Source organism: Puntigrus tetrazona, chromosome 7, assembly GCF_018831695.1.
Source record: "Puntigrus tetrazona isolate hp1 chromosome 7, ASM1883169v1, whole genome shotgun sequence".
In the NCBI taxonomy this organism is placed as follows: Eukaryota; Metazoa; Chordata; class Actinopteri; order Cypriniformes; family Cyprinidae; genus Puntigrus; species Puntigrus tetrazona.
The window spans coordinates 2,673,220-2,694,505 of record NC_056705.1 but is presented as its reverse complement, the minus strand read 5'-3'; the positions used below and the strand labels follow the sequence as shown (position 1 = coordinate 2,694,505).

Below are 21,286 nucleotides of genomic sequence, written 5' to 3'. Positions count from 1 at the left end.
ATTAGTGAATACAACTCTTGTGTACGGGTGCACTTCTCCGGGGGAAGGAACTGGCTCGGTTTCTTTCTCAATCAAAGGCAACCTTTTTTTTCTGTTCATGCTAAAACCCCAACATGACCCTCTCTTCTGTATAACTGTAGCATATACAGCCCTTCTTCACAAATACTTAACAAATCATACTGGGGATGGACTAAAGGCCTTTCTTTTTAAGAGAGACCAAGAGTCTTAATAAATGCAAAGTGGGGATTTGAGTGTAATCCAAAAAATCAAAGCATCTGTTTTCTCCAAACTTTCTTTGTCGCTTTGGATAATGCTTTGGGTAATGGAAGTCATGCCAGTAAAAACAGAATGTTATGAAATATTTTGGGACTGATGCCAGCTAATTTGCACTTTTTGGGTGCATTTTAAGTGCATTCAGAAACACAGAGGTTCATAGAAGGGGGAAATTTAGTTTTAGCATGGATGAAATCCTTTAGCTGTAAAAACACAAGCAGAACTGAGGTAACAGTTAAAATCAGGACAGCCTGTTATGATCCAAATGTTACCTGATTTCAAGCTGAGATGCTGAAGTTGAAGTCACTGAGTTCAGCCAATATTTGGTGAAGAATGTTTGTGTTCCCAGATGGATGGTTTTTGAGTTTAAACTGGTGTTGGACTGAATAAAGCCTCACCTGAATTCGCAAAGTTTGAACATAAGGAGTGAAACTCGATGCTTCTCCTTCCAAAGAAAAGCAACTACTTCTGATAGCTCTGTTGGTTCAGAAATCTTGCTTTACTATCTTTTATTCAAAACAGTTTCTCACTCTTTATATTTATATATTTATTCTACCTTGTATCATTTTAAGTCTGTATAACATCCTTTCTTTTGTTGAGCAGAAAGAATGCAGTTACCGATGCTGTTTCATAGAACAGGGGTTAAAGATTTCAAGCTTTAAAAAGGTAAAGATAAAAGTGCTAGCAAATGGTCCATATTTCTGAAATAACATTAAGTCATTATTCACTTAAAACCTTGACACATAAGAGGTTTCATGAAAAAGGTAAGGATGTTGAGTTCATAAATAAAATGATTCATTTGTAAATCAAATTAATCCAACTCTCAAGTTCAACTCACTGACTGTCTTGAATGTTTAACAGCTCTATAGAGTAGAAGGTTACAAGGGAATGACGTAAATGATGGTTTCTTTGTCACAAAGCTTGTATGGCTTCAGAGTCATGTATTACACTTTTATAGTAAGTTTTTTTTTTTCTTAAAAGCTTCAGTCCCAGTTATTTTCATTGCCATAGACCAAGGAACCAGCACAATCTTCAGAAACCTTTTATGTAGCATGGAGAAAATAAAGACAAAGAGGTTTGAAAAATGCATTGTATCAGCTAGGATATCTTTTGTGTTATTTATGTAAGTGCATCTACAGAATATTTCACCATTCCTGACCCATTTTTGGTGCAGCCCTGTGAGGACAGAACATTTTGTTATAAGGTTAAAAAGACATGTTGCTTTGGTTGAAACATTCCGTTCTTCAATTGCACATTAAATTCGCATGCGCAATAAATCTTATTTATTGTTACTTTCCAGTTCGTCTCTAGACACTGACAGTTACAGATGACGAGAGTCTGGAGCGTTAAGAACAAGGCACACTGAGTGATCCACTGAGTAAAGGGTGGGACACGCACTGGTATGCCAGAGATCTCAGAGAGCAGAGATGTGTTTACTCTTAAAACAGAGTACACCCACTTGTGACAGTTCAGTTCTCATACACATTTTAGTCACTGCCACTTATGCTTGATGTAGGTTGTGCAGCCACCAAGTCTTAATTTGATAAAAATGACTATGACAGCACAGTTCTCTCTGAACTACAGCTCCACTGTACATCCTAGTTAGGCTTCGATAACAGCAGTGTTACACTCCACCACAACTGAATTTAGCAAATATTCTCTATAAAATAATGGCACTTCGCACTGGATACTATAATTATAAACAAATATATAGTGCAAACACAAACAAGTCTAGTTCACTAACAAACAAACACATTATTTTAATAAATTGCTCAAAGCTAACTTTAAATGAATCATTCACTGAATAAAAGTGGTTACTGAATCAACACATGACTAGACACGTCTCACAGGCTACACGTGAAAATAAACATACAGCGTCAGCAGTGTAATCCAATTCACAAACAAATATTCTTATGAGCATTCCTTACACTTCCTTATTCTTAGTTAAACACACAAACCAGTTACCTGTTTGAATCAGTTTGACAAATTCTTCATTGAATAAATGTACACCTGCTCTTCAAAAGTTTGAGGTTGGAGAATGTTTTGAAAGTCTCTCATGTCTTTATTTAATTAAATACAGTAAAGTCATTTATATTATGAAATATTATTACAACTTAAAATAACTTTTCTATTTTAATATATCTTAAATTTGCAATTTAATTTTCAACATTTGTTTCTCTAGTCTTAATTTTTTCTTCAGTATTCTTTGAAAATTAATTGAAAGGAACAGCATTTATTTTAAATAGGCATTAAGAAAAATCACCCTCTTTGGATCAATTTCCTTCATATTCAGCATCATTGCTGAATAAAAGTGTAATTTCTTTCTAAATGTATTTTATTGCAGTAATTATAAACACACTGGTTTGTATTGCAAATAGTTATTATTATGTTATTATTCTAGTTATTTACAACTACTGAATCAGAAGCCTAGCTCATTCACAGAAAACAGCTTCCTTTAAATATTGGTGCCACATACACTTATGTTTGTTAGTTGCTGATTAGAGGAGCAATATAAATCACTATTAAACCTTCTTAGTGCCTAAGAAATATGCAGCTCTCTGAGCTGACACTAGAACTCAAGGAGGAATTCAAGGCATGATGGGGAAAAAAAGAGAAGTTCAAAGTCATCGCAGCTGTGAAATGAATCTGAGAAAGACTGTGAACATGTAAGATTGTTAGTGGCAGAGTGGGCAGAAGAACACAGACTCCTCTGCCCATTAATTTCATTATTCTCCTGACCAAGATACGTTGGGGATGAAGTTCTGGCTCAGGGCCAGTCTCGCGTGTGAAGATCAGCCAGGAGTTCAGTAACTCAGCCAGCTCTGATCATCAATGAGTGAGGAGCCTCATTCAGCACCCTGGCCTCAGAATACAGCAGTATGCATTATAGAGGCCATGCTATGAGTGACACAGAGCCGTAGATTAGCAGAGCATAATTCCCATTGCCTTGTAAAAACTCTGATTGCTGACCCTGCTTCAGCCCCTATTGGAAAGGGAACAGGCAATGGTTTGACGCTTTGATATTTCACCCAAAGTATTTTTGCTGACATTCCGAAACCTTGTTGAGTTGCTAAGCAGAAACAGAACAGTTCACTTTTCTCCACTTTCAGAGGAATGTTCACAGGCCTGAAACATGCCTGTGTCATGTAAGTGAGCCTCCCACTCCTCCTCCTCTGTCTCCTCCCCCAGCTAAAATCATCCCTCCATCCCCCACAACCTCTCAAAGAGGAAATATCTGCTTCACGGGCTACATGTGAAGACTTCAAGATCCACCGTGGCTGTAAATAAGACCAGTGAAACGTAACTTAACTTGGAGTGCAACTTTACATCAAAGACTGACCTCATAAGCATTTGTCTATTACTCAGAGTTTAGATTGAAAAAGTACATCTAAAGCCTCAGTGGCTCTTGTAGAAATACACAGTCAAGATTTCAAAGGTCACACATCAACACTGATGTTATTCTAAGACAATTTAAACATTCAGAGCTGAAAGAAAATGTCTAAAGGAGTTGTTTCAAATAGAATAGTTCAAAATAGTTTCAAATGGAATAGCTTGTCTCAGGGCCAATTAACTCAGAGGTTCTAATAAGCACTGAAGCTAAAATCTTCTTATTGGACTGCAAGCAAAAACATACAGCATTCAATGCTGACCAATTCATCAAAAGAACAAAAGTCTTTAGATGAGTTGGCCTCATGGGATAATGATAACTCCTATAAGTGGTTCTTGTAATGAATTATAAAAAATAAAAAATAAAAAAACACGAGCCAGCACTTGAATCAGTACGAAGAATTCACTGAATGAACCAGCCGAATCATTTGAATCTCACTCGGTAGTGAGAAAACGTCTTTAAGTAGAGGGGTTCATTTATTGAATCAATCAAAAAGAATCAAAAACCCAGGAGTTAATTAATCTAATGAATTCCTCTCTGAATTACCTCAATAGACCCTTTAGAATATTAAATCAGTTTATGACTTTACACACAAATTACTCTTATGTGCCACAGCTTGTGTCAGCCTGATTATTTTCTCAATAAATCAATTCATTATAGTAGATACTGAATTAACATTATGAATTAAAATAATTAAATTGCCTTTTGCAGTCATATTGATATACATTTTTTTATTTATATTTCAATTATTTTACTGCATTCTGACATCAATAATAATACTGACAAACAAACTGTCATATAAATTGCATTCTTTACATGGCTTTCGGACAAACTACGGCAAACTACATTTTTATTGTTATTTAATGTTGTTGTTTTTTTCCTATGTAGTTCATTTGTGTAAAAGCTGGCACATTCCTCATGATTCCAAGGAGAAGGAGAGAGTGTGGTATCCAAGTTTAGGCTCAGATAAATAAAGCCCTGTGCTAAATGCCACTGCTTGATTCCAAAGAACCGCCTTTTCCCACTGAAAGCCTCATCAACGCAGACATGACTCCTTTGCACATGCTTGCCCATACTAAGACTTTGGAAGTCTATGCAAAATCGATTTCCCAATTTGACCTCTGTATTTATCGTTGAAGAGTAAAGCTCTCCTCTGATGTTCTCTGATGTTGGACAAGCCCTGGGGAGAGCAGCTTCATCCTATTTGTCAGCTTTCTGGGGTGACCCACAGTTCACTCAACTCTACTATCATTCTGGACACTCGCCTCAAGATCGCATAGTCTTTTGTGAGGAAGCAGAAAGGCTAAAAGATACACAGTACAATGCACAATTTCCCGAAATGAGCTGATCTGAAGACTGGCAGGTGAGTGAATTCGTACCACCTTCACCACAGCATGTGCTAAAATAGGAATGAAAGACTTTTCATTTTTGCTATAAGCAAGATTTTCAATGAGTAACTTACATTTCAGACCATTACTCACACAAAGCTACTGGACAGATTTTAAAAGGCTTGGAATATAATAAATGGCTCATATGGCCAGCTTTTTTTTACTTTATGAAGGCTGACAGCCACTAGTATAGGTCTACTTTGGTTGAATGGGGAAATAAAGTTACTAATAATTAATAATGTTCAATGTAATTTTCTGAAAAGCTATAAATAATTCTTAGGGTATACTGTAATGTTGTGATATCTAAATTCAACTAGATCATATACAACAATTTATTTTAATTAAAAAAAACTATTAAGAGAAAAAAAGACTACTGGCTTATTTGTTTTGGCTAGAATTGCTGCATTGGTCATTGGAGAGATGTGAGAGTTAGAAGATGACTGAGAGAGGGCGTGATATGTCCCTTTAAATAAAGAAAATGTCAAAAATAAGCAAACTGCAAATATTACGGTGAAAAAATGATGGTCATAGAAGCAGGTTCCCTGCAGGTTTAGAAAAGTCTAGGCATGACTCACCACTCAATGCCAGTGAGTATTTGCATAGAAGTTTAGAACTGCAATGGCATTATGAAGCATGAAAATAGACCAAAATCATTTGTAAGCCAATAATATAAACTGCACAAACCTACCGCTTTGCATCATCAAGTTTCTGCCACATTTTGTCATTTGCACCAGAGCTTGCTTGTTAAGTTAATTAAAAAAATAATATACTTGGAAAGGAAAGAGCACTCACCAGTCCATCACAGTTGTTAATGGCGACAGAGGCTCCAGGCACATCCGTGATGTCCCCTGTAAAAGTGCAGTCTGTTTTCAGCAACTCCCTTCTGAGTATTCGCTCTGAGTGGGTTCCATTTTCAGTCTCATTCCCAGCTATTTCAATCTCATCGTGCCACTCCACCATGGCTCCTGGAGCCACTAATCTTTGGTTGGGATGTAGTCGGAGGTGGAATTCCTTGCCGAAGACAGTGATGTTAAAAAACAACCTGTCTACTGTTTGCGTTGACCCTTCCAAAACCTCCCGCTTCACACGCTGTTTGTGATTGGCCGAGAGAAGATGCGAGAGGTAGTGTCCCTCTGCGTCTGTACTGATGGGAGTAATGAGGCCATATTCTTTCAAGCGGCTCTTCAATGAGTCTGATAAAACAAAAAGACACAGAATTTAAAATTAAATGTATTAAAATGAATTAGAAAACATTAGATCTCATGCCACTTATAAAGACGTTCTGGATTTCAAGTCCTGAGGGAGAAAGGGTTGCTGTAACGGGACTATTTTAAATAAAAAATTGTAGCCAAAAACATTAGCCATGTGTGGTTGCAAAGTCTACTTAATGGCCGTTTATAGCCATTAAACAGCCTCTTATATTTCAAAGCAATTTTATTTGAGTGCTTGGCCTGCCTCTTGACATATGAATGATGGTTTGCATGGAGGAAAACATTTCAAATGTTTCAAAAATGTGCCAGAGCCAAAAACCTTTCCCCTTGCAATTTGTTATGGCTAAGCAAGAAATAAAACCGTTTGCCTCCCATGACTGCCTGTTTTAAGACAAACGCAAATAAAGCAATTCATTCAGTTTCTTCAAATGCAACATTTCAAGGGCCAGCCATCTTAAACTGAGACATCCTAACATCTGTTCAGCACTTCTTTAAGAGAATATGAATCCCTTGATTAACTGAACAGACATATTACATTTTAGTCAAAAACAGCTATTAGATTTAATGAGTAGTCAGTTTCAACACAATTTTAACCACTGTTCATTAAAAAGAGTTGTAATCATTTCCTTAGTTAATTCGTTATAATTTTAACTGACTAAACAATTTATTATTCTGTGCAACTTGATTGTCACTCCCAGCTTTAACAAACTATCAACAAGGTTAAAGTCTGTTAAAGGTTCTTTAGAGATTGATTTGCATCATCTCTGAGGGTAAGCATAGGGCTTTTTCTGTACTGACTGAATAACAGTTTTGATTAATTTTCTGATTTAAATATTTGTCATTAAGCATTGAGAGGAGATGCAAGTGATATCAGTTAAACCCCACACGACGTGGCAGAGTGTGACTCTAGTTTGCACTTTGTAGCTGTCTACATAAATTATTAATGAGGAATAAGTTTTAAAATGACCTTTCCACCTTTAAAATAAGTTTAAGAAACAAAGTGCATACAAATAGCAGAAACGTTTGTGGACCACAAGGCTGTATTCTTTACCTTCTTTATCTACACTTTCACCAGCCTGCGAGAAGAAAAAAAGAGAACAAAGAGACAATGCATGAAACATTTACAGAACAACTGAAAGTATAACTAAGTACTATTGGTAGGAGCAAGAATATGACATTCAACTTTCAATTTAATTTGTGGCAAGCCTTTTAAACATGTATTTTTTTTTTTGTTACTAGTACCCCACAGTAGCAAGATAATGACAAGTGGCAGAGGAACAAGCAAGTTATTGCAAATATTACAACAAGAATGTGTTCCAGCTGTTGCTGGTACTTATTTTACATTTACTAGTGTTAGGTGCCTGTATATTTTGATTATTTACAAACATCCAAACAGTTATGTTGATGACTAGTACCTCGTTAATATTCCATCTCAATTGTTGTGAGTAACATTTCATCTAGATAACAAGTTACTAATCAAAATGGCTACTTAACTGTTTTACAATTTCATTGTTAAACAATTTCATTTGTAACAAATGCATACTAGTATACTGGAATAGCAACAAAAAAGTTACCAGCAGCCATGTAAATAGGTGTAACAATCGATCAAAAGGTACTACAAGTACCTGATAAGATACTACTAACCTCGTTAAAGATATACATGTAAAAACAGCTTGCCATATTTCACGTGTTTTCTGCCATGCCAACTTTTTAGACAGTTTGGCTATTGGCTTGACAGCTGGAAACACTCTCCCAAAATGCGCACGTTTCTCTCTACTATTTGGTTAGCACATCTTCTGTATGCACTATGCATGATATTCGAACAGACAGAGCAAGCTCAATACACTGGTATGAATATTCTCATAACCGACTTAAACTCTAGTCAAACTGATATGAATTCGAATCGTGTTCCACGCGGGAGGGCGACTGTCACATCTCCCGCGAGCTTTCACTTACACACGACTTTCTATACAACTTTATGAGCGTAAACAGTAAATTATTAACTTACCAGATGAGCTGAAGTCACACTTACTACAATTCCTACCATTAGTAACCTAAGTGATGGGAGAACCATCACGAGTCGGGTTTTCTCAAATGAAAGACGAGAAACAGAAACTATAATCCAAAGTTGGATGTTTCAGTACGCGCCTGTCTTCCCTAAAAGTGTCGCGCGCCACTTATCCTCAAACGGGAAAACTTAAAGGCTGCTTAAAAGTAAGCAAAGAGTAATTAATATATTTAAACTTGGGTCAGTGCCTCAGTTTGGTAAACTTATAGGAAAGACATCCCTCTGAAGAGTTGTGGTGGATACGTTGAGCTGGCTGGACAGAGCCTTGTCTGAGCTCTAACCTGGCACTTCGAGCTGACTAATAAACTACAGACCAGCCCTGTAGTGACGTCATTTCTACCCTTTCCCAGGAAAGCACATGGTGGAAAAAAAGAAGAAGAAAGGGGAATATGCAAAAAACACATGGCGATGATTTTCTCAAAGCAAGCTAGTGTGAACATGGGAGTGAAGATAATGAGAAGAGGTCTGAGATACTCCCGCTAGCGGCTGCTGTTACTTGGCAGGTAATAATAGTATAATGCCAAACTATTGTATGGCATTACATGCTAATAGATTTGATTTCAGTACATGTCCATGAGGTTATAATTTATTTATTTACCGATACTTTTTATAGTTGACTTTTACTTGAATGGCTTTTATGTAAACAGAGATAATAACAGCTCGCAGTGCTTGAAAATGATGTGTTTTGTTTTTTCCTCCCTCTCTGATGAGGAACAGAAGGGAGGAACAAAGGAAAGAGTGGGCTGCAATCCTCTCCTATCTCAATCAATGAATTGTCTAATGGCCTTCTACAAGGTCTTCATATCAGTCAAATTGGCCAAGACACATTTCTGCTTATGCAACTAATTCTTGCTGTGTTATTTATTTATATAAGTAATAAGATTATTACTGTATTCCTGAGTGTAATAACACAATAGTTTTTTTTAGTTTTTCTCGACCTCTTTGAAGTCTGATTCTGTATGAAATCTGATTCTGTTTCTATATAAATTTATTTTGCATTTTTAAGCACATCTTTGCCCAATAACATTGGGCTACTACAGTAGATGTTTGTCAAGCATTTACTAATATCTTACATATCTTATCTCAGTTTCTCCTCTTCCACACTATTCCAGGACTTCCTGATGTCTTAAAGGCCATGTGTCATTTCAAATGCCTTACAGGTGAGTTTTAAGCAGAGGTAATCTGATCACCTTCACATCTGTACACCTCATGTTTTCCCTCATCCCTGCTTAGGCATGGCCTCTACTGTCTGGGTTCGCTCCCAGACTACATCACTCAGTAATAGCCTGCGTTCAGTGTTGACTGTAGAAAAAAGCAGTTTCCATCTGGTGACATTTTTAGCATGTCTTATAAACACACACCAATATTCTTATTTTAACATAGGACTGTACGTGTGTAAAACGGTAAAATTACTTTAAGATATAATATTAACTAATAACTAAGTTCTTTTGTGAAATGTTTGTATGTATTTCTTGAATAAAATATCTCATACATGTGACCCTAAAATGGGAAACGCTCATAGAATGGCAGTATTCCAATCTCCCCGTGGTCCTAAACTCTGGTTTCTCCAAGTTTTACCGGTCTGTTGCTGAAATGGTATATGAAATTCCAGTTGTATTGTTATCGTTAATTAAAGAGGTGCTCGGAGGTCCTGAGAATCTGTCTGCACTCAGGTCCATGCACTCTAAAGCTTTTATTGGTGGGTAAAATTGAATGTCAGCAACCCTTTTGTTTTGTGCCTCAGCTTTGATTCTGTAAAGCCAGACTCCGGCTGAGTAATGAGGTTGTAAAGTGGTCAATGAAACAATAAACTATTTGCAACTGTGCTGACGTTAAGAACCATACTGTTCACGTAGGGCACTTCTCAAGTTTGAGGCCTGTCACCTTGCCTAATGTTTCGTCTTTCAGCCAAGCATTTCTCAAGACTGTTTTAAATCACAAGACTTGAATGAGGAATGTTACCAAAACCTGTACTCAATCAGTCATGCATGTTGTGGGTAATGCAAAAAGAGGAAATCAGGACCATTTCCAGCAACAATTCAAATGCTTTGTTTTTCAAACAAAACACTTGTGGTTTCTCTAATGTGTGACACAGTGACCAGACCACCAGACCACACCAAACAGCAATTTGCAACGGACTGACCTTTCTGACATCACAAAGGGCAGTCTGACAGCTGTGAAGTAGGTATTTGAATGTCACGCTGTCCACTTGCTGCCATTCCATCTTTGTTTTTAAACAAAACGTTAGGAGCACAATAGCAACTCATGGCATGCCAAAGTCACAGTGTGCATCTAATTGGTGCTTTGACCCCCTGAGAGCTGAATGGTAGTTTTTGTCCATGCACATCTTTGAGTTAAAGAAAAGATACAGCAATAAAAAAACTACCATGTAAAGCCGTTTCACAAAGGGAATGACAATACATTTTGGCATGAACCCTTTTTCATCCTATTCTGAGGGCAAGACTTTTTTCAAATGTATTCTCTAGTGTTAATCTATAAAATATATATATTCTTTACAAGAATAGTGAATTTTTTTAAACTAACGTTTGTGAAATTGTATGTATATTAACTCACTATAAAAAATACATATGCACAATTATATTACATCTATAATTAATAAACTAATACATTTTCATGTTTCAGAAACATGCAAATAACTATGGTAATAGACACACAGTGTAGCTCTCAAGAGTTCAGGAGCAGCTATGACTGTTCCAAGAAGCTCCTTATATACAGCTGCTAATGAGACATCTATGTATATGTCTCAGTTGCTTTCAGTAAAGCTGTCTATCTGAAACTATATATATATATACATATACAGAGTTAAAGCGGACTGCAGTCATGATACCTAGAAACCCACACCACATCAAACCATAACAACTGTGCTAACAACACTAACCCATCTAGCTGTGCAGGAATTCAATGAGAAACTGAAAAGATGTCAGTCACTACATGGCAAAACATACACACATACACTTATTTTGTTATACATATTTATTTATCTGTGTATATATAGTTTTGTGTAAGGCTTGGTGCATCGATTAGGATAGAGTATTATGTTACAGTATTCATAACTAGCTGTATGGAAAAAATAATGGAGGTCTATGTCCTGACCCATATATTATTATGCCAATATCACACAGAGGACTGACTGTTTACTATAAAAGGTATTTCAGCATCATTTAAACATATTACAGGTCCTTTAGAAAGACTGCCCATATTCCAAGGAAAATGTCAGACGCGAGGAACATTCCAGCTAGAGAGTGGCCCATGTTTATGCCTGTCTTTTTAAGCATGTTTTGAGCTCAATAATGGCATTCAATGTTTATAATAATGAGCGTTATAGAATTTTACAAATGTCACAAATTTTATGAATTACCCCAGTGGTCTTTTTCAGACATAAGAACCATCTATTTATAGACAAATAGAGCAGGGACCTCTACTTGCACTTAATATCCTTTATATTATAATAATGACTATATATTAACATTTGTTATGATGCTTCAAATCTTGTGTAACTACAGTTTCAACTGCTTACATTTAAAAAGTGTGAAGTACTGACGAATTAGCGTGGCTGTGTTTGAAAAAGAAAACCAAGGTACAACCTGTTTTACATAGAATTGTGTTTTGCAAAGTGTTTCATGCAATTCAAAACAGATTTGATGAGTGGTTCTGTTGTACGAGTGTCAGGTTTCAGAAGTGATGTGACAAATAACGGTTTTGTGTGTAAGCAGTATATCAGATTTGTATTTTTTAACACTTATCAGGTAGATTTACAGTTGGATTTGGTGTAGGACATATTTCTCACATAGAGCATTAACTTTTAGCAACAGTCCACGGATATTTCAATTCTGAACCGCCGCAATACATGGAAACTGTGGTAAAACGTGCAGTAAGCTGCATAAAAACAGTGTTGCGCAAAAAGTGCACAGAGGTACATATTTTTATGAGGCCATGTCATGCTGATGTCATGCACTTGTGCAATGCATTTTATGAAATTATAGTTTAGTTAAACTTCAGCTTCATTTTGGTTAATTAATCTAGCATCTTAGTTTACACATTTAAACTTTTCCCCACAACAGTAATGTAGAATCAAGCAATATTTGGCACCACAGTGCTGCTGCAGACCGCCTGTTGATAACCTCTGATTTTGTCTGTCATGTGAGGTTTTGGCAAAGAAAAGCCAGACTCATAATCTGATGCTGATATAAATGGTACTGACAATAAGAGTGAACAATATTAAATCTTCTACTTCAGAAGAACAGTTTAATATGTTCAGTTTGACTCTATGTACTGTAAATCACGTTTTGGGGTCCAACATTTTAGGGATTTGGGGTAGTGTGGTGATTCTTAATTAGGTACCATGTTTCTGTAAAGTCAGGAGGACAAGCAAGATTGTTTCCACCAAGAGTGTTGTGCATTGATTTTGTTGTAAACCTAGACCACCACCCCAACGGGCCTCACAGAAGGGTTTACCTTGTTTGACATGTATGGACAGATGAAGTCCCACTTTCTATGTTAGCTTGATCAAATAACGTGGCATCCTAAAGTGAATGAAAAGAGAAGATGTAGTAGAAGTAAAAATAATAATGAGAAAGGGCTTCAGCTTACTTTCTCTAAAAATGTCAAGACAGGTCACAAAATCAACCAATTAGATCCAGCCTTAAATAGGCTGTTCTCTCTATACCTATAGTACCTCTTTTGATAAGCAAATGGAGGAATCGCATGGAAGAGAAGTGCCCCACAATCTGTATGGGTGACAGTGGTGAAAAGGGACCACAAAATTTGAGTGCTTGGGTAAGGATGCTTAAAGTAATTACCAGCTAATGTCAGTGACATTTATGGAAAACCTCTCTTCGGTTTAATTGTGGTCAAATCAGAGTTTCTTAGCAGAGCATAACAAAGGCCTGATAGCTGCTTAACCCGTAACAAAAGGGCAAAAGACTGCAGAAGAACAGTTCTTGAGTCATGCTGATTGTGCCATAAGTAAATCCTTCATATTTCTAAGTTGCAATAAATGGTTTCCACTCTTCTGTAAAAAAAAAACATCAGATAAACCACCAAGAAACAGCAATAAAAATAAGCTTTAAAATACATTTTACATTTATTCGACCCTGATAAACAATTTTTTGTGCATTCACTGGTACTTATGAATTAAATTATGGAGAAGAGTGTCAGCTTTGCTAAGGAATTCACAATCATACAGAGACAATTTTGCCACAGATCAGCTCAAATGTGCTATTTGTTTGTTTCTTTGTTTGTTTTATTTTAACAGAATGTGTAGTTGAGTTGAATAAAACCGATAGTGTCCATTCTGCCTTTTAGAACAAAAGATGAGGCTGTATTCTTTCCTGCTCAAACACATGGCACTTGAGCCACTTGCCGCAGACGAGACAGACATGCTCTCCAATACCATCCCACCCTGTTGATGTTGGCATGAACGTGCTGTCACGGAGCCTGAGCCCCACAGGAAAGTCCAATATTTGAACTTTTCACTGCTGGTTTGGTGCATTATGGACAAGAGTGTCAGCTTTGTTAAAGAATTCACAATCAGACGTAGAAAATTCTGTGGCAGACTTTGCCACAGGCCAGCTAAGATGTGCCATTTGTTGTGAATGGAAGTGCAATTTTTATAAATGTAGTGCAGAGCAAGAGCTGCCTCTTCAGATTATGCAATACACGACCTTTCACCGGGGTGAGATGCGGTATATGGGTTAGTAGAATTCAGGTCAAGTTTTGTGTTGCTACCCAGAGCAGCAAGCCGATGTCAAATTATATATTTAAAAAAATTAAATAAAACTCCATCTTGTAATTTATAAAACTATACTATATGGTGTGGGTTTATTCTTTCAGCATATAAAGAACAATAATAACTGTAAAGATACCTAATGATAACAATATCTACAGCATCTTATTTTTTTATTTATAAATTTATAAATTTATATTTTATATGTGAGCGCTGCTGTTGTCATCTGCCACTTTAAATGTCTGAGCTCCTTAAAGTTGAATGGATTCAGCCTCTCAGTTGTTTTAATGATTTATAAGCTAAAACACACACACACACACACACACATTGAAATTGACTTGGATTACATTGCTTTTCTCTGTTTTACTGTAATAGCTATCATCCTTGGTGTGAACAACTTTTTAATGTATGAGAAAATAATTGAAACTTAGCAATGATAACAAAAAGGTCACTATTGGGAATCTTCTCTGAAAAGATAATACAGAAAGGAAATTATGAAAATCCAAATGCTAATTTATAAATGCTTGAGGGAAAATTAAATGTGTATAAAAAATGGTATACTTGCTTGAGGTGGACATATATTTTAATTGCACAAAAAGCACATCAACTGATAGTAGTTTGTTTACTGAATACATTTTTAGATTTGTTATTAATCATTTTTGTTTATTGTTTTTGTCCTTTTTTAAACATTTTAGCAAAAGTGTAACGGACCGGATAAGACTTGAGCAGAGCAGATCCAAATGCGAAGCTTTATTCACAGGGTCAAACACCAGCCAACAGATATGCAAAGGGAAAGGCACAAGATTAATCCTAGGACCAGTGTGGGTCTACGATCAGAAAACAATATCCAGATGGCTAGACAAGAGGGGTAATCCGATGACAAGCGAGAGTCCAGGTACAATACAAAGTGAGAGTTTAAACTCAGCGACTAGAGCAGGATCTGATTGTGTGTGATATAGTCTGTGTGATATCATTCAGGTGAGCGTTTCACTGGCAATGAATGATGGGAAATGCAGTCCAGGGTGAAGTGCAACAGTCTGTTAAGTGTGAAGGCAGATATAACAGAAGAGTGACCTTTCATGGTGATCATATGGAAGTAAATGGACCGATTTCGTGAAAAAAGGTTATGTTTATGATGTTTGATTTAACTGATTGAAAAATCTATCACAAAGTTATTAACGTTTATTTTAATAATATAAACCAATATGCCAATATGTGAATCATTCCATCTATGGTCCAAAAATCATTTGGAAACATTTACTCGGACATGAAATGTTCTGTATGCACACAAAAATCTATTGTCAAAATATGTTATGCGCAATAAAACAATGACTGCCACTGCAATTAAACAGTGCTATATATATATATATATATATATATATATATATATATATATATATATATATATACATACAGTAGCTATACAAGTTGCACCTCTGAAAAAAAAGAAACAACTTGCACAGCAAACATATACCATATGTACAAGTTTTACATAGAAGCACATGCGCCTCAACAGTTAACACATGTCCAGAACGCTGACAAGTAAAAAGATGAGCTCATAACATCACCACACAACAAAGTACGTGACAATAAAATTCAATAGCGTAATTACAACCAGCAAAGAGCAGACAATAAACATATATCAATAACCACGTAATTATTTCTGCTGCAAAGCCTGCTGGGAACTCACTCACCCAACATTTTTCAATAAGGAACTGTTTGTTCTGGGGACAACATCTGGTGGAATATTGCTATCAGTGTTTTAATATAGACTCCATGTACATTTCGCAGCGTCTGCGACTCAGCTCCTTATGCTGGATAAAATGCAATTGCCATTCTACAGTGCACAGTTACAGCTGCCGAGGAACAACCAAGGAGTCCTCTGTCTCCTCAACGGCTGATATCAACACCTGAAGAGTCCTCCTGCCCTACATCTCACACAGCAAACATCCTGCTGATGCAGACTGGCCTAAACACAAAGCAAGGTGAGCACTCCTCTCTCTGTGCCAAGGGGATACAGCCATGACCCGCACCAGAATCATGTCATCGATTTCGAGTTCTTATCAATAAACAATATTTTTATTGCAAAATTATATTTTTATTAATAATAACGAATAATGATTTTCTCAGCAGGAGAGGGTGCAACAGCTTTGCACAAGATACGCTTCTACACAGAGCTACATTATTGTTCAACCCACATTTCCCATGACATTGTCATCTGCCTCATATCTCTAAAAGCACATTGAAATTTTTCATATGACAAAAGCCCCTCAGAACAACATGCGCCCGTCATAACCATTGTAGTTAAACAGGGCAGCTCGCCAGCCACCGAGTTTAATCACAAATGACCTTGTGATTGTATGCCTTCATTTGTTTCGGTTGTTTGTACAGTGAAACAATGTTGAATCAGGCTAGGTCAAAAGTCAAATGTAAACAGCTTAAACAAAATTGGGGAGCTTTTTTTCTCTCAACAGCTCTTCTAACAGATGTCTTCGGAGATGTCATTAGGCAGATAATTATTTTTCCCCAGAAGTCGCAGCTAAATGAGCCAAATAATTGTGACAATGGTCCTTGAAAAGGAGCATAATTCAGATTGCGCTCCAGTGCATTGAGGATAATAATCACCTGAGTTTTATCATCAACTGTCGATCAAAATCAGGTAAATGTAGTTTAAGCAAGCAAGCAAAAATAAATAAATCATATTAAAATTGTGCATGATTACTTGAGGGCCAGCATGGCCAACAGATGCGAAGATAAATTTTAGCTTGAAAAATCCCACCCACCAATTTGTTTTCATTTAGTGATTCATTTGCCCCAGTGAAACATCCACCAAATACCTGAACACATTAGCAATCTAAAAGATTCTGTCCATTTCCATATCTTATCCCTATAAGAGCAACAGCACACCATTAACCACAGATGAAAATCTTACGGTGCGAGATGGTTTGGAAATGCAATTCCCTGCAGCACCCTGCCAGAGACTGTCTTTCGCTCAAAAGTAATTTAATAGACTGCAAAGCATGGATAGGTCTATGATTACGTTCAGTAAAACCCAATGCCACATTACTAGTGTATCCGATTTTAATGTCTGTAGCAAATGTGCAGTCTGAGTGTTTTAAGGGCTGTGCCACTATCATAACACACACTATAACACATTTTCCCAAAGGGATTCTTGAATTTGAGTGACAAATTTCCTAGAAAGTGCACTCGGTTAGATTGGTGAGACAATGCATTACTAGACATTAAGAAAGACAAAGCATAGCGAAGGATAATTGCATCACTGTTCTTTGTCATTCTTATATACCACACGCATTCACTATATAGCAAGTACAAAAAAGAGGATTGTAACTTCTTTGAGCAATGAATTCCATTTTGTTCACACACATTCACACTGGCGATCGCGTTTTTACATAGTTATTTTTAAAACACAAAGAAGGTGTGAAATTTCTACTAAAATGTCAAGGCCAAAAAGGTTCATTGTCAATGATGTAGCTGCACTCAAAGCTATCCGCTTGTCAATGCAGCGAATAGGCTGGGTTTGAACCGATGCAAAACCTGGTGAAACATTTTGAGTGCCTGGATTCCTATTGAAATAACTGGATTTTGTCCTCATAAATTCAACAAACCATGGTAATAAATGTGCACTGGTGATGAAAACCAAAGAGAAAGACTACTCACATAGCATGACAAATACAAAGTGGCACAGAATGTGCTTTTCATTCCACTGTGCTGCTTTTCTTTTTTTCTTTTTTATTTAGCCATGTTTTATATATATATATATATATATATATATATATATATATATATATATATATATATATATATATATATATATATACTTATGCACTAGATGGTTTTTGTATGTCGTGCTGAGCCTCACTCATGATCACTACATTAAGACACTGAAGCACTGAATTTAGAATAGCATCCAAGAAAATACTAAGGGCATATTATTTAAAATTGAAATAAGCTTCAGTTTCAAGTTTAAAGCATCGGATCAGTCAGAAGAAGCCGGGGGCAGAGGCCAGCATGGTGTTATTGATTTGTAAGTGCACCAAAAATGTGATTATTTCCAATAATCAGAGTATAGATTTGATCTCAGCAAGAAATTACATGGCACATGCACACAGTTTATTTTGATTTATTTGTTAAACATGCATTAATGCATGTCTTTATTGCGATTTAAGGCTACCTGTAGTCAGTAGAATGTCTGTTGGCAGATCTTCACAATAAATAGATAGCAGATAATAGAAGTTAGTTAACATGTAGGTGCAGAGTTACTTATTGCCAACAGAATGTTCTTAAGGGACCATCAAAATAAAGTGTTACCAAATTTTCTTTTAGACTATTTTTGCCACCTAAAATAAAACATAGGGGATTTTGTTGTTGTTGTTCATTATTATATTTAGGGAAGAAAGAATAGGATCCTACATAAGAGAAGCCATTTGGAAAACTAATGGATTAGAAAATTGTATGAAAAATAACACATAAATATCTGTTTCTGTTCTTCAATTTTAAACTACTTTGTGTGTTCACCTGAAGTCTTTTTAGAAAAAGGAGGTGAAAACATAAAAAGAAAGTAAGCAGAAGAGAGGAAAATGTGAACAACACAAACTAGAGAATGAGAGGGAGGAGTACAGACCTCACATATTCCCTCAACCTCCATACAATAAAACCACCTGCTGGGACTGTTGCTTTTAATCCGCCCCCTCTTTCAGACTTAAATTCCTCTGCAGCACATCAAGCAGAGGGCCAACTCCTGCCGTGGCACCCCTCCGCATGCCATACTTCAACATTACCCAAAGTGAACTCACATCCCAGGGTCTTCCAGCACTGTCGGCAGTCAGCCATGTCAGCACAGCTGCTCCAGAGAGGAACACACATTGATTTCAGCTTAAATTCAGTTTCTATATATACACTTAACACAAACTTAGAAATGTCTTAATCATACTGCAGACAACAAATAGCGTATGCAGTACTGAAAATGAAGCAAATAGTATCTGAATACTTTCTGGTTGTCAAAAAAATTGTGGAAAATGGTGTTTTGTAGTACGATGAAGTACCATTTCATGAACTATAGTAACCAAGTATTTGGGGGGTTTTATTTGTAGTAAAACCATGATTAATTGTTGTAAGGTTGGTGCTACCAATGCCAATTTCATAGCTAAATAGTCCCACAAAGTAGTACAGATCCTGTATGTATGAGTTATCGTTTTTTTTGGAGTGATTGCAATGTATTCTAAATATAAACTTATTTTCATGACAGTGCCATTTCTGCAGATTATTCACTGGTTTATTACAAGTTTAAAATGGCACGAGCACCACTGATGCACCCAGACGTGACACTTTGTATTTGAACGTACAATGAATAAATTAGAGAATGAATCATGTTGAATAGCACTGAACAATAGCTACAAAAGTAAAAGTAAAGATGTTTATATTTCAAATCAAAGAGCGAAAGCACTAGGCCTACAACGAAGGGCCTCAAAAGTATCACGTGCTGATGATTGCATTAGCCTACTGTTCTAACGTAATTGTCACGAACCTCTGTGGCTCTACTACCCTTAAACTAATATAAACTGTGCTCAGACTCGTCGTCATCGCAAAGTGTTTATCCTACTCTTGTTTTCCCGTGTTACCTTGGACTGTCTGTTTGCTGCCTGCCTAATGACCCCTTGCCTGGACTTCTCGATTCTGATACTCTCTGCCTGCTACTGTTTATGATTCTGCCTCTGTCTCCGATACCCCTGACGCTGTTGTTGACTGCCTGTTAGACCACTCTCAATAAAGAGCTAGCACATGGATCCCAACGTCTCTGACTTTTCGTTACAATAAAAGGCCAGTTTCATCCTAACTACAAGTTGACTTCTTTTCTGCTTAAGTAGTGATCATAACTTTCACATCCACTTGACTTATGTATATATTGCATAAAGGTAACAAAACAATATATAAGATAATATTATTAAAGTTAATTATGGGACAATATCTGTAGTCAATGTCAATGTTAAAATGGAGGGTTATTTCCTGCCTATAAAAATGAACTGATGTTCTTTTACTGAAGTAGTTTCCAGGAATTGTGAATACATTACTGCCATACATAGCTGCAATAAATCACTTTAAATATAGCTACAAGCAGCAATTAATGGGGCTCAAGCATTTTAGGCCCTTAAGAGCAACTGTAGACATTTTAAAGATGAAACTTCAACATTGATCACAGAAATAGATTATAATTTAAAGTGTAGCATAATAGAAAACCATTAGGCCTAATTTAAATTATAGTCATATTTTAGAATTTTAGTTTTCAAATATTTTTGATGCTTGATGAGCATAAGGGGCTTTTTCAAAAAACTTCAAAATAGTAGTGTGTGCAAATTTTAACTGGTACTATGAAGTAAAATTAAAAGGTTAGGAATCATATTCGTTCAAGTGCTTTTTGTAGAACGCTTCCAAAATAAATTTTAGAATCGGTCCTGATAAGTATCAGTGAGACAGTTTTGTTTTGGACAATGAACAGAACCTTAAAGAAAACCTGATTTTTTTTTTCCTTCATGATCTACTGTTCCATTGCAATTATGAGTGTCATAACAGTTGGTACATCAACCAACAAGGTGGTTTGCGTTCCCGTAGGATGCGACTCGCCCCCCCACTTCCTCCTCATTTGGTGCCATTCACATTCTGCTCAGCCAACCAGCTTGCTCGAGCTGCACTATAGGAAGAATGGAGACTTTCAGGGAACAAGGGTTATATACATAACTGAGACTTTCTCATTGGACAAATTTAGTTGTAACAAACACTCCCTAAATGTATTCTTTTCTTTTTTTGGTTCGGGCCAAAAGAATCAAAACAACTCAACTACAAGTGTGAACACACTCTTAGTTGTGGCTATCAAAAATCTATTATCATAATTTTGTCAGTTTCTACACATCCCACATTGTAAAATGGAGCAAAAAAAAATGCATCTCAAAAATGCGTTTTCATGCTTATGATGACACATAGCAGAAACAATGATCTAAAGAATAAATCAGTGACCTGTACAATTTTTAAATCTTGAGAACAGAAAGTCCTGCATCACGGTAAAGAGCAGACAGCTAAACTGTTCAGATAGAGTGGGACTGAACACACGGCTCATAGTTTATATGCAATCCAAAAAAGCCACTTCAAGCATTCCTTTGTATGGCAGCCTGTGAACGAAGATGTGATGGTTTAGCCAGC

At 36.4% G+C, this 21,286-nt stretch overlaps 1 protein-coding gene across 1 annotated transcript in view; it reads right to left on the bottom strand.

Annotated features, from left to right (window-relative positions):
• Positions 1-8,580, bottom strand: part of adamts3 (ADAM metallopeptidase with thrombospondin type 1 motif, 3) — a 74,104-nt gene extending 65,524 nt beyond the window's left edge. The window contains exons 1-3 of the mRNA XM_043245786.1: positions 8,269-8,580; positions 7,312-7,336; positions 5,842-6,242 (exon numbers count right to left, since the gene is read on the bottom strand). Coding sequence (XP_043101721.1) covers positions 5,842-6,242; positions 7,312-7,336; positions 8,269-8,334 — 492 coding nt within the window. The 5' untranslated portion in view covers positions 8,335-8,580. The remainder of the gene's footprint in view (positions 1-5,841; positions 6,243-7,311; positions 7,337-8,268) is intronic.
• Between the last annotated feature and the right edge of the window lie 12,706 nt (positions 8,581-21,286).